At 40.8% G+C, this 14,664-nt stretch overlaps 1 protein-coding gene across 1 annotated transcript in view; it reads left to right on the plus strand.

Annotated features, from left to right (window-relative positions):
• Nucleotides 1–14,664, plus strand: part of rasgrf2b (Ras protein-specific guanine nucleotide-releasing factor 2b) — a gene marked incomplete at its 5' end in the record, with an annotated part of 43,490 nt that overhangs the window by 9,596 nt on the left and 19,230 nt on the right. Inside the window, 2 exons of the mRNA XM_083978185.1 lie at nucleotides 7,115–7,221; nucleotides 8,329–8,476. Of these exons, the coding sequence (XP_083834311.1) occupies nucleotides 7,115–7,221; nucleotides 8,329–8,476 (255 nt within the window). The remainder of the gene's footprint in view (nucleotides 1–7,114; nucleotides 7,222–8,328; nucleotides 8,477–14,664) is intronic.

Consider the following 14,664-nt stretch of genomic DNA (forward strand, 5'->3'; position numbering starts at 1 on the left):
CATCATTTATTATGGCAAACATTATGGATGACACCTGACCACTTATTAAAAAATTAACAGAGAATTTTTGTGACCATAGCAATATACTTTTTTTGTTCTTGTCCTTGGATCATTTTTATGTATTTTTACGCTCGGCACAAAAAAGACATTATTGCCCCTGAGGGAGTGCGACAGGAGCTGAGAAATGAGAGGAATACAAAGTCGAGAGAGGCAGATTGTGAGTTTGATCCAGAAGATTGGTGGGTGGAAAAAGTGAACGCACACCCCTCCTCTCCAATTTATCTTTCTAAAGCGTCCTCTCACACACTTGTATTGTTTCAGTAACTGGTTTGATAATGGGCAATAATAATGTATTTTGTGCCTTTGTGCATGGAAATTCTGAATAAAGATGATAAGATCTATAGATTAAATCTTTTGCAAAAAGCAGAAAGCTTCTCTCTGTGCAATCTTTCAGTTTTTTTCTGATAAACACCCACAGTAGAGAGCTATGGCTTTAAGTACTCTTATTGGGTCTTTCTACCATATAGGACTAATACTGCAATATTTTTTCAAACAAAAATATCAGCTATTTGTTTTGAGTATGAAGTCAATAATCTCTTGCTGATATGTTGGAAACATAGTGTTCTCCTATGAGAACTGCTGACAACAGGTGGTTTGAGATTATCTCTGTTTTGATAATCACCCACAATCTCTACATGTGGTTCTTCTGTAGTACCTCACTTTGTTGTTCTGTTCTTTTCAGGACAACACCACGTGGTCAATATACACCCACACAAGTCTACAGGAAATCCAGTGTATGGATTATATCAGTTCCTCTGTCCTCTTTTGTCTTACACACACACACACACACACACACACATGAATCAGGCCTACTCTCTGTTGTATTTCTCTGTAATGGTAATTATCACCCTGCGGGACACAGGATCACTGTGCAGAGCCTGCTTCTCCACAGCAGTACAAAGGTGAAGGCACATTATACAGCAGCCTCCACTGAAGCCCACTGTTTCTAGTTTGTAGTGAGCATATATGATCTTAACAAATGAGAGGAGACAAAAATGTGTTTTTAATCTGACAGATGTTTACTGCAAACACATTACAAGGCACAGCCAACCTGTGATTGTTTTTTCTCTGCAGCACAGTATGATATGTTCCCAGTTCTCTTTGCACTTATCTATTTCTTGCTTGCACAATATTTTGCTACAAATATGTACTTTTTGTGACCTGCCTGGCTGCTAGTTCCACTAATGCAACTTTTGAGTTGGGTTGTGATTAAAAGCTGAATTAGCACTTTTATATGCCATTTGTGTAGTAGAACATCAACACTTTAGAAGTCATTACATTTCAATTAGGTGTTTGCCTAATTTGTGCTGCAGAACACACAGTGGAGCAGCTTTTGGAAGACGTGAACAGACCTTATTTTCAATAATTTTTCATTTATTTCAACAGAAACAGAAACAGAAAATGCAAAAGTGGCGTTGCGTTCTCACTTTTTATTTCGCGTTTAGACAAGCGTTGTTTGGGCTGGGAATCTGCGTGCATACAGTGATGTAAAAGGTTGTGGAATTCTATGTTGTATGCACGCCAGGTGGCCAGGGCGTGCAGACTTTGTGATGTTGTGTGGCAGACAACACCACAAAGTCTGCACAAAGTCAGTGCATAGAACCTTCCTTCTCCTTCTCTTTTCAGTAATACTGTTTGTAAAGACTCAGTACAACTGCTGAAACGACTGTTGCATGTTTATTAGAGCTGCCAGGGCAACTCAAAGGTCCGACGGATGGTAATAATCCGACATGTTTGTTGTTATTTTCCTGTACTGGCACATGCCTGTGATGTAAACACCTACTGTACGCGATGTGAGCAGATTGGAACAGACTTTTGCGTTTTTTACCCTTTAGATGGGAAGGCGATGGTGGAGCGCTTTTAAGATTTCCACTCTGGATGGAAGGGTGGTGTTTCACTTTTTTGTGTTTTTAAGCCCGAAAAATGCTGTTGCCGTCTAAACGAAAGGAACATTCGATAAAATATTTAGTCGTTTTCACCCGCGTGCGTTGTCGTGTAAACAGGGCCTTAGCCAACATTAGCATTAACAGCTGGTTACTTATCAGTCAAGATGAAACATTGTGAGCTGTGGATAGGGTTAAAACGATGTAGTCATTAAGCAGATAACATATCCATAGGTCCATGAAAGTGCTTTCTTGCATGTTTGTGCAATGCAGCAAATGCAGAGCCTGACTCTGTCCTCTCTTTAGCTTCTTGGCATATTCATTAATGCTTTTACAGCGGGGCTCCACACTATCGTTTAACTTTGAACTAAACTTTGAACTAAACTTTGAAACAACTTTGAAGTTTCTTGGGTGGGTCTGATGCTGATGGAGAGGACTGCAGAGTTGAACCCCACAGTCTTATATGCGCACACACACATGAATCGGATCTACTCTCTGTTGTATTTCTCTGTAATGGTAATTATCACCCTGCTGTGGACAACAGCATCTTTTCTATTTTGCCATGATACCAGGTAAAATAGAAAAGATGATCTACCAAGAAAAGGCAACCGTTGCTGTGGAAATCAATGCCGATGGTAACCCCTGTTTTGCGTTTGTCACTTTATTTGATTCAACAGTTACTTTTCTTTCCTTTTGTGCCAAGGTTAGCATGGTAACCAGCTAGCATCAGCCCGCTTTGTCACTTTCTGATACCGAGTCACTGTCCAATCTGCCCTTAGTTTAATATTTACCCCACTTGCTTAATGCTAATGTTGGCGACATGGCAAAGCGTGGCTCCTCTATAATGATAAACACACCTATAGCCTATCCCTCTATTCACTTAGCTTGATAAAATCCCTCAGGACTATGTGGCCATGTAGTTTGACATATTCCTCATCAGGTAGCCTATATGGCAGGGGTGTCCAACATGCGGCCTGCGGGCCAAAACCGTCCCGGCAGTGGGTCCAATCCGGCCCTCAGCATGAATTTGCAGAGTGTGAACATTTTAAATTTCACATATTTTTATCAAGAAATTTCAGGTGGTTCATAATATGTTTTGTAAAAGGATAGTTCATTAACTGTAAACATCTTAATAATGTACTAAAACAGAGGAAATTCAATTCAATTTTTAAAATATATTTATTGGTTATCATGCTATTGTTTTACTGGTTAGGCCCACTTGAGATCAAATTGTGCTGTTTGTCGCCCCTGAACTAAATTGAGTTTGACACCCCTGCTATATGGCATAGCTCCACCCAATTTCCACCTGACTAGAGGTCTAATCAGCCAGTGTGATTTAAAACACTCTTGTGGCTGCACAGGGTCCTTAAGAGACTGTTGACTGGTTTTCATACAGTGTAGAAATGAATTGAAAAAAATGGTGAACTGGAAAATTGGTTAGCAAAAATGGAAAGAAGCCTAGACTTGGTTTATTGTGAAGTAGGCAGAACACACTGGTGCGGTCTTAAAAACCCGTGGGGGAACATAACATATGCACTGGAGCCTTTATTGCTGGTTGCTTTCTTCTGCTGTACAATAGAGTCTACTTAACCCATATACACTATTCACCAATGCCCATGTGTGACGCTGCTGTGTCAATATTGTAATTCAACCACCTTTCAGTATCACAAGTGTATACACATTTAGCCCCAGTACAGTGGGGATCAATCTTTTAACACTTTCAGCATACGGTACATGCCTCTTTCTACCCCGTAAACAACATCAAAGAAGTGAAATGCCAGTTGCTTTGAAACACTGAGCTATGAGAGCCAAGGGAGAGAGAGAAAGAGAGGGAAAAAAACAAAACAAGGTCCATCCCTGGAACTGTACAACACAATTTGGCCTCTCATCAGTGCAGATACCAAAGCAGACGGCAGTGTTGCATGATCATTAGTGGCTGTTCCAGTCCCTTATCATCAGCGCATCCCAACAGCAATTCTGTCATCTCTGCTTTTAAATATTTAGAGCAGATGAGTATTTCTGGATCCCCCAGCCATCGTTTGCCTAATGAATCTATTACCACCAAGTCCAGTTTCATCCTTGACTCTTTAATCTTTAATAAAGGTAAAAGTCTTTCATCACAGTGCTGAGGTGAACCTGTGTGCTTGTGGTATGTTTTAATTTCCTAACGTTAGGTCTCTATTGGTAAGTGATGTGGAGTGAGTCAGATGTTGTTTCCAAGAACTTTTCATGTGGCACATCTGGTGTCTCAGCAGGCAGCTTTAAATGACTGACCAGAAATTGCTTCTGAATAATGAAATGTGCTGCCCTTCATTGTGTCTGTGTCTCGCTCTGTGGTGGTAAAACACTCACGCTGTCAGTTTCACAGTCTCATTTTCCTTAATAGCTGTTTCTCAGCAAAAAAAATGGTCGTCTCAGGTGAGTGGTAAATTGCTCGTTAGTGACATAAAGAATGAAAGAGTGGAAAGGATCTCTGTCTCTGGGTTTCTTTTACCTTCCCTCTCTGTCTTTGTTTGTCTAAATTACATTTTTACAGTACAGTGAAGGCCCTGTGGGATGAAGCCTATTTGAAGGGAGGGTGAGCTGGTTGTCCTGAATGGTACTGTAGAGCAGGGTAGCTGTGTGCTTACAGCTCAGAGAGAGTTGGACCTGTGTTTACTGTGTTCCTCTTCAGCTAATAATGATACAGTGTTATCCAGTGCAATGCATTATTTCTACGAGGACCAGCTCAATGTGAAATCCTCTACACAGGATCTTATAACATTAAACTTTAATGTTTTGCCAAGGGGCAATTGGGTCGCTGCTACAGCATAAAGTAATAGCAGATAGGGGTAAAAGAGCATATACTGTAGATATAAAAGTAGGATAAAATATATCTCAGATTATTTAAACGTAGCTACAAACTGACACCTTTAACACATCTTAAGCAGAGAACTTCTTAACACAGAATTGAGTACAAACGACTTACTATCTATCTAGAGAGTCCCAAGGAGGGAATAGCGGCACAGACTTAGGCTCAGTTCTTCATCAGATTTAATAAGCTGATGCGTTAGCATATGATGATGATATGCTCTATATAATATAAAGAATGGTGATGCCGTATTTAATATAAAGACTGGTTGATTGGAACTAACTTGGAAGTATGTCGTACTAATAAGTAGAGCCACTGTGGGGTTTCTATTCTATGCATCCTTGAGCTTGAACAGATGTGGTCAGTGTATTTTCTTCCTCACAATACATTTTGCGAAATTGTTTTTTTTTTCACCACGTTTGCAAGGACATTGTGACGCTTCTTCACCATTATCAGCTGTCAATTGCAGACCATTCTCATGTGCAATGCAAACAAAGATGTTCATGTGAAAACACTGTTTGTTTTTTTGCCTGAATGTTTCCATTTTATGCTACAATATTGTACATTCATATATCTGTTAGAATAAAAAAAAATACAATCCATTATGACATAATTAATTAACCAAAGCTTAACAGTCAGTGATACTTGTATTACAGTAACATAATAATTCACATTTAGAATCCTCTGTACTTTTACTTAATTGTAAATTTACCATTGCGTTTATTTACATTATTGTTTTGCTACTTTAAGTATATTTAAAGTAAATATATTCTATAAGACAGCTAAATTGTTGTCTGTCCATGTAATGCATAGAGCAAAAATCTATAAACCTTATAAATACAGACTTCTATCTGAAATGTGCTTTGGCTCTGATTATCAATTCAGGCCTCTAAAATCCGCTTTAATCTGGATTGATTCGTTTTTCCACTGAATGGCTCTTGCTCCTCATGTTTTAAATTGCAGGATGGATCAATAAAAGCATTAAATGAATAGAGGCAGTGCTGAAAAGCAGAAAATGGAAAACACAGCTGAAGCGTCAGATATCGGGTTGCCATGGAAATGTTATCTTGTTAGGTAGTGACACAATTTAGAAATAGTATTGGGTTAAGAAATATTATGTAACAAGTCCTTCTCCTCCCGCTCTCTCTTCCTCTCTGGCTCTCTTTCTCCTTGTCAAACACCGTTAGAGCGCAGATTATTGTTGATGTAATAAAATCCAGGCAGCCAGTGAATCGAAATGACACACACATAAAAAAAAAGCAGGGATAGTAGGTTGAGATGGAGATGGAGGGTCTATGTGTGTGCGTGCTCCAATAACCTTAGTGGCTCTGCCCCGGCCCATCCCCACTGCAGGGGCCAAAGCCCATGCATCCTCCTGCAGGGTAAACATCTCTCTGGACTGTGTTTGGTTCACTGAATCCTTACTGAGAGAGACACAAAGAGAGAAGAGATGAAAGTATGGAGGGATGCAGAGATAGAGGAGGAGGAGGAGTGGGTTTCGACAACAAGAGAAGTGAGGATGCTGGTTGAGCTGGGCAGAGGAGGTGGAGTGGGATGGTAGGTGAAGTGCAAAGAGAGAGGGAGGAGGAAAGAGGTGGTTGGATGAAGAGAAGAGAAGAGAAAGTCCATGTACTGTAGAGCTGAGCCTTCTCTGTTTTCCCTGACTAAGAATAGCAGCTCTTCTGGTAACCCAGTGCCCCAGGACATCACCATTTGAATAAAAGCCTCTATCGCTTCATATAATGTCTGGTGTGTGCTCTTACTGTAGGTGCATGTCTCTCTGCTTGCATGTGTTGGTATGTGTCTGTGTGCGAGAGTGGGGTAGCATTTTAAGGGCAGATACTGAGGGAAGCTCATCAGAATAATAAGAGAGACAGACAGGAAACGAGAGACTGAGAGAGGGAAGAGAGAAACAGAGAGAGCAGGCTAATTGATGGTGATGATAATAGGCTGGTGGAAAAGGAAGGCACAGACGAGACTTGATGTTTTATTTCAGCGAGCAAATAACTCTGTCGTGTGTGTTGAGCCACCCACCCTCCCCCATCCTGTCTCCCTCTCTGTCTGTGTGCTCTGCTTGGTTCATGTGAGGCCTGTGGAACTGTATGCAGGATGAATTGCTGGGCAAGAAAAGTAGCGTTTCCATATGTCGTACCATATGTCTGATTAGCTGCGGCTGTCGCATCTCAAATGAGCAGCCAAAACATCATTGTGTGCTGTAAAGTGAGACTGCTGACATCACCGAGGAGTGGTGACGCTGAGGCTGCTTTGCTCTCAGGGTCGCAGATATAAACCAATTTTCTCTCTCTCTCTTCCTCTGCAGCACTACTTCCTCATCGTGTTTGGTCATGATGGGCAGAAACCTCTGGAGCTGCGGACAGAGGAGGAGAGTGAGTGTGATGAATGGGTGGAGGCCATCCAGCAGGCCAGGTATACACACAGGGTTATACAAATGCTATTTCCTATGGGGATAATATTAGCTGTGTTTATTATGTTAGCCAGAAAATGAGCGCTCACTCCCTTTTCCTTTGCGTGGAAAGGAAATAGTTTATCGAGTAAAATTGCATGACCACAGTTTGATTTAATGTGACAGGACATTAACATTAGAGACCATTAAAATGAAGTTAAAAGGCCATACTGGTGGTTTTGCACATTAAATATAAATCATGTATAACTGACCACAAAGCTGGTTGTTTCCCAAAGAATACACTAACTTGTTGCATTTCTTTTAGTTCATTTTAGAGCTGATTTCACTGGAAACATGTTTTTTTTTGTATTCTTCTGCATCTGGACCGCAGTTGTAGCAAGACCTTTTTTTGAAAGCTCTCACTCACTGTTTAATTCAGAGGCTATGACATGTAGACTAAGTTTTGACAATCAGCTGTTGAGTCCCTGCATTCACAAGCCCCAATGTGAGAAAAAACAAACCTCCAAGATAATGAAACTCACTGATCTGAAACGTCTGAGAAAGATAATGAACACTTTATAGTTTCAAAGCAGGTGGGAATTGTTTGTAATTTTATAGCTGGTGCTTTACAAGCTCGGGTTTATTAGGTGCTTGCGGTGTCATCCGTCTGTCTTGTATCCAAGCGAAGCAATCAGTGACTATTCAGACTGTTTGAGCTGCTGACACACACACACACGCACACACTTTTACAGACACTGAATGGATTCAAACCACTGCTGGACAGTAACAAGTTAGAGGGAAATTATGGCATCTTAGAGAGTACAGTGTGCTCAGCAGAAATATATGGTAGACTCATTCATTATATATATAAAAAAAGATAAAACGTACCAAACCATCAGTATGATCATTACCCGATTCACCCAGCAGCATTAATTCACTAGTGTTTTTGTTATTCTCTTACTTTCTACTATTACACATGGTGGGGGACAGCAGCAAGCAACAAGCATGCCTATGTTGTGTACAATTAGTCACAATACAGTCTTGTTTCTTATTAGTGTCTTATTTATCTGTATGAAGTTGTGTGCATCCTCCTTTCTGTAAATATCTGTGGACCTCTCCTTTATTTTCAGTTACTCCGACATCATCATCGAGCGGGAGGTGCTGATGCAGAAATACATCCACCTCATACAGATAGTGGAGACTGAGAAGGTGGCTGCCAATCAGCTGCGCACACAGCTAGAGGATCAGGACACAGAAATTGAGAGGCTCAAAGCTGAGGTACAGCAGACACACACGAGGACACACTCAAACACACACACACAGGCCTTAGAGGTGTAATCCTCAAGGTTTTCATTCATCATCAAACTTCATTTTCATTACCAATCAGCAAATGTGGGCGTCTCCACATCAAGCAGGATTCGTAGAGTGGAGGATTATAACTTGAAGGCATGTGTATCATTTTAAAGCTGGGGTCTGTAATCCTGTTCAGAAGCACTTTTCGTTATACTGGGGGAAATGGCCCGTCTAATTTCAGAGGAATCAGTGCATTATGTCATCAGGAAAAGGAACGGAGAAAAACAGAGCTCTGTGACAGCGGCAGGACTGAGAAAACTCCGCCCAATCTGTATCCTTCAGACCGAAGGGCACGGATTGGTCGAAGTTTGCTCGGAGAGTAAAGAACCAATCAGATGCCTCCGTGTCTCGTTCTGCACCCGCCCCCTCCTGCGCGCGCGTGCACAGTCTTCACGTCTCGCTGTTGTTGCCCGGCTGGAAAAAGTCAGCACTGCTCTGCAGAAGAACGGATTTCATGCTCATTTCTGAGCAATGGCTGAGAAAACGCAGCCCAAATCACCACTTCCACGGTTACTTGTAACGACTCGCCCTGAGAAAAAGGCAAGGAAGAGAAAGCCGGAGGAAGAAAAGGCTGGCTGCTGACAAAACGGCTCGGGATCAGTCTATGCTCTGGATGCGGCAAGAGGCTAAACCAGAGTACATCGGTGTAGCTTCAGGTCGGTGGAAACAACGGAGGGATCTGGGCCTGAAAAGTGATGCCGAGGTTGCTGTCTTTCTGCTGGACAGGTAATTATTTGTTTTGCTTCGGGGAGGATTTCTTATTTTCATGAAATATGTAGGCTAACTTTTGCTAACGTAGCTATTGTAGCTTGTATTAGCCAAATGCTAATATTAGCTTCTCTGTGGGTTTAAAACTGGTCGGTGACTCTAGTATTGAATAGATTCTACCATAGTCGTCAGTGTCTGCATTATTATTGTGATAAAAGACGCACATATGTTGGCTTTTACGTTTTACAACTGTTGCTTATTTATGTTTTCATAGTCATGACATGAGAAGGATCGATCAACCTCGACGCAGTCTAAACACGGATCGATTAGGCCCCGCTAGCTTCAACTACTGTTTCCAAGTCTCTGTCCACGGTGAGTTCAACTTGCTGCTGCTGCTGCTGCTATTGCTATTGCTATGAATTTGACCAACGTTGTCTTTGGTGTGGTGTAAAAATCTGTCTTTCATATCTAGCCCTTTCTGTTTTATGTGGCTCAAAGTGCTATTTGAGGTACTTCAGAAAAGTATTATTGCACATACAGTAAATAGGCTATAGCCTACAGTATATGAAGTGATATCTGCCGTATCATTATACAGACATTGAGTAAATGTTAGTGATTATCTTTTGAGAAATATGATGGCCTGAGGATAAAACCTGTCCTTCACCTTAGGAGGCCCAGCACTCCACACAGAGTTGTTAACATCAACTACAACAACCACCAACACTAAAATAAAACACAGCTACCATAGGTACCTCTAACTTTGTGTGGTGTTGGTGGAGTAATTGATAATGTTACAAGCTTGTCTATGGACTATACTCTGTTAGCTGCTATGCAGAGAGGATAGGGGAAAACTGAGGATCTTCTCAACAGTTTATATAAATCTTTATGCCTTTTTGTTCTGTCAAAACATCTTCCTTTCAACTGCCAAACCCAAGACTTCTATTTCTACATATAAGCAGTTCTGTGTTTTGTCCTCTATGAATGAAGGGTAAATGTATGTTGATGCTGCACTGACAGTATTCTCTAATTTTGCAATCTTCACAGAGATGATGACTTCTCAGTAGCTGGGGTTCAGGAATCAGACATTAGCTGCCCAGAGGAGACAGCTCTTCAGCAATTGGATGCAAGGTATGTTACTGTGACAACCATCCCTGCTGCCTTGCTCTCTCTCTCCTCACAGTAGCAGGGTGGTCAGTGGCCGAAGCTGCACCTGGGCTCTGGGGAGGCTGTGGTCTACAACCCCCTCCTGGAGTCAACTGCTCTCCCTCTCTCCTGCCTGCAACACCTCCTGCTCTTTGGTTCATGTTTTGGTTCTGTTTTTACACTCTACAACACCCCACACACACACATACTCTTCCATCCATACACCCACTTACATTACTGATCTTACAGACCACACACGCCATGCTTAGTTTGTTCTTTTTCAATCCTTTTTAATCAGGAAAAAAGGGGCAAAAAATATTATTGGCATTTTTGAAGAGGACACTTTTGTCCCTAAATGATAAGAACGTATGTTTTTCATAAGGGTGTAGGTTATAGGTTGTATCACAGCCACCACACTTGACAGGAGTTACCTCCTGCTCCTTATGATGTTGCTCCTTTCAGACGTTGTTCAACTGGGGCAGAGCTTTATGCTTCAGACCTTGACGCATAAAACTCCACCCCGAGTAAACTGTAAGCTAATATGAATGTATCACACAAAGCTTATTATCTTTTCTCTTATTACAGATACGGCAAGGTGTACAATAAAAAGTGGAAGAAGTGGAGCCTTTCCACAGAAAAGGTGGAGATGGACTACAGTTACATTGCAGATCAACAGAGCTGACAAAACACTCCTCATACACAGCCTGACCTGTCTGCCTTCCCTGGAAACACCTTTTCCATGTAAACACCTTCTCCAATGTGTAGATATACTCATGTTGAAAATGTACAGATACTTATGTAACAATAAAGGGTTATACCAACTTTGTTGTAATTTTTCTGTAATCACTTATTTTTGTTGTGGTGGTGAGAAAATGTATAGCTTCTTTTGCAGAAATACTAAAATGAAAGGCATTCATCACTTTCAAATTTTTATTAAAAACAATATAAATAACAAAAGACACAATTTAAATATAAGTCAAAAATATAGGCCTAAATAAGAATAATAAAATAACTTTGGAATGTACAGACTGTAAACCTCAGTGCAAATTTGACAGGAATCTAATGTAGAACACAGTATAAACAGCAGGGCTCTAGTAAATCTTACAGTGTGTTTACACTCTACAAGGGACAAAACCTTTATACTGTCCATGAGGATCTGGGTAGCGGTCTCTTTATTTTCCAGACACAGGAACTAGGTAGATGTGGAGCTGGAGGGCCTGGCGGAGGAGCATCTCCTGATGCTGACATCTGCAGGTATCAAACAGGAGGTTTGGGTTGATGAGATTCTTCCAAGCTCAAGTCGTTCATTTCTAGCCTGTAAAGAGAATAGTTCATCAAGAAGATTAGACTTTCTCATCATGTTGTCCTTATTATTACTAATATTACTGGAATTTCATTTATTATTTTTCCTTTTACAGTTTATGAATGACAATGAATTCTCTAACAGAAATGTTGTGTTCACAGTAAATGGCATGTCATTGTTTACAGTTGTTTACATGTTTATGTTTATGTTGAGATCAAGAGAAAAAAAAGGGCTCAGACTGTAGCTGGGGTCTGAGCCAGTGCTGTCATCGTGTAAACTATCAAACAACAAAGATATCGTTATCCTATTGGCATATCTGCCTAACTAATTTATGTAGCCAAATTGAGATATTGGCCTAAATTTACTTTCCTAACACTTCTGCATCACCCTGCATCATTTTCAATGAAAAACTGAGTTAGGCAGATATGCTATGTGACTATTAAAAACACTAAATACACGTTTGTCAGTGAAAAACACATCACAATCAGGCTACAATGTAATTTAGCTGATGGGTCTGTATCCAGCCGGATCCTCGGGAAAATTCAGCAGATTCAGACCTTCAGACCTGACCTGCCCCTGGGTCTGCACAGACTGATGTGCTATAAAACAAACAATAATAATAATAATAATATAGTTTACTTACAGGTACGGTAAGTGAGACATGACTGTTTGTTGTCGTCCAAAACTACTCCTAGCTCGTTAGCTCGTAGCTCGTAGCCCTTAGCTCGTAGCTGTCCTCTCCTCCGTGCTGCTTCTGTGCGCGTGCTAGTGTGTGGGGGCGTGGCTTGGACGGACTCACTGACGGGAGGGGGAGCAGGGGGGAGGAACTTTAGGAGGTGCTTTTTTCAAATCTTGCTCGCTCTCTTGCTAGTTTTCCAGCATTACAGACCCCAGCTTTAAAGAAGACCTCCACTAACACATCTCTCACCATGCTGTTGGAGGAGGAGGTGGAGACGGAGGGAGAAACTAGCAATTCAGGCTCTTTTAGAAATGTAAAAAACTTACAAATATCACATACTGTACCTCCTACAGTATGATGTCACTCGGGTGGCTACAGGTTCATTTGGTCACAAGTAATGATGATGATTTGATTATGGTAATTCATTCAGATTACTGTAAGTCAAAAATGATTTGTTTGACATGGGTTTGACATAACCAAACAGACACAGGATTAAAACTTTCTTGAAAATGTTTTTTATTTCACTCACTCACTCTGCTGTCAACAATCATGAATCACACTTATATATATCAAAACGCTGTGGGTGTGTGTGTGATTTCTTACAGTTTTGTTTATGGCAGCGGAGGGAGGAGTGGGTGTGAACGGTGCTCAGTCTGCGCTGAGCATAGGAGGAGAAGCCCACTCCTCAATAAAGACAGCCCATCAGTTTCCTCACAAACAGCCACCAAACCATTACACTATCGAACGCAACACATTTCACAGCACAATAAATCAGACGTGCACGTTCCGCTTGCACACGCAACACACACCTGACCTCGACATTGTTAATCAGAACTAATTGCGATTCTCCCTTTCTCTCTCTAACGCACACACACATACACACACAACGGCAGGCAGTTATTGGTTTATTGTAATTAGATCAATAGCTCTAATCTTCCCGGAAGTAAACAGTGAATGAGTTTACAACGCTGTCAAACTGTTTCAGAATCATTGCTTATTGACTTTCACTGGAATTGTGTTGTGACGACGCGAATGTAAGCAGGTGTGTTTCGTATCATTTTACAAAACTCCTGTGTCCAAATGAATAATTTCAAGCAATATAGCAAAATAACTGTCAATGTAACATATTTGACAAGTGTGTCTCATGTAGCCTAATGCAAAACACTGGGTCACAGTTAAAACATAAAGCATCTTGCTGGTTATTTAGCATTTAGTCTTCAGAATTGATATTGGAATACATTTTCTAGTTAGTGCCATTTTAACCACATTGTTCAGTGTAAGTTAGAGAGCAGTGTGTCTGCAGGAGCTCAATTCAAAGCTTCATGGGTCAGTGATCTAATCAAACAAATGTTTTAAAATGTTTCCTGGAAAAAAATAATGTAGAATGTAAATTGTATCCTAAGATAGAGTTCAGATTTTTGCTAATATAAATACACTCTTAAGTTTTACTGTCATTTAATGGAACTATTTAAGTTTCTCAACTGATTCAATTATCCTTACTGTAATAGGAAAATAGTAAACTAGACAATTCAGATATTGTGGACCAAAACATTGACGCTGCAGTGTTTTAAAATGAAACAACTAATTAGAGATTTAGAGAGAATATTCTTTCTGTTATGTACCACAGAAGTGGCCAGAAGGCAATGCACAGTTATTTTTAAGGTACAGGTGTTTGACTGAAATTGAAATCTGGTCCATGCAGCAGTCTGGCCCCAGGGGATGCCATTTACTCATCCAGCTGCTAACATCTCCATAAATCACCACCACCCCACACACACACACACACACACACACACACACACACACACACACACACACACACACACACACACACACACACACACACACACACACACACACATCCCCCTGAAAGACATTTCCAATTCTGTCTTTGCTCATCTGTGTCAATAGTCAGTAGTATTAACAGCTTGCTCATGTGCACAGGAAATCACACGTTGTTGAATGGATTAGTCTGTAATTCTCCCTCGGAGCAACAAGTGGATCAGATACAATACTGCTCACTTGTTATATCTCATTGGCAGCATACAGTGAGCCAGGTTTATAATGAAAATGCTAACGAAAGACGTTTTATATTAGGAAACATCTGCCTGTGTAATGGGGCTGCTCATGAAAAAGGATTAGACTTGGAGAGCCAGTGTGCAATTGATGATCCATCTCATTAAAAACATACTCTTGTTTTTTTTTTTTTTATGTGTGTGTTGCTCCGTGTTTATGAATAATTAAACCAACTAGCCACTGGAACTGTCAACACTTGGCAGA

The sequence above is a fragment of the Trachurus trachurus genome (assembly GCF_905171665.1).
Source record: "Trachurus trachurus genome assembly, chromosome: 9".
NCBI classification, from domain to species: domain Eukaryota; kingdom Metazoa; phylum Chordata; class Actinopteri; order Carangiformes; family Carangidae; genus Trachurus; species Trachurus trachurus.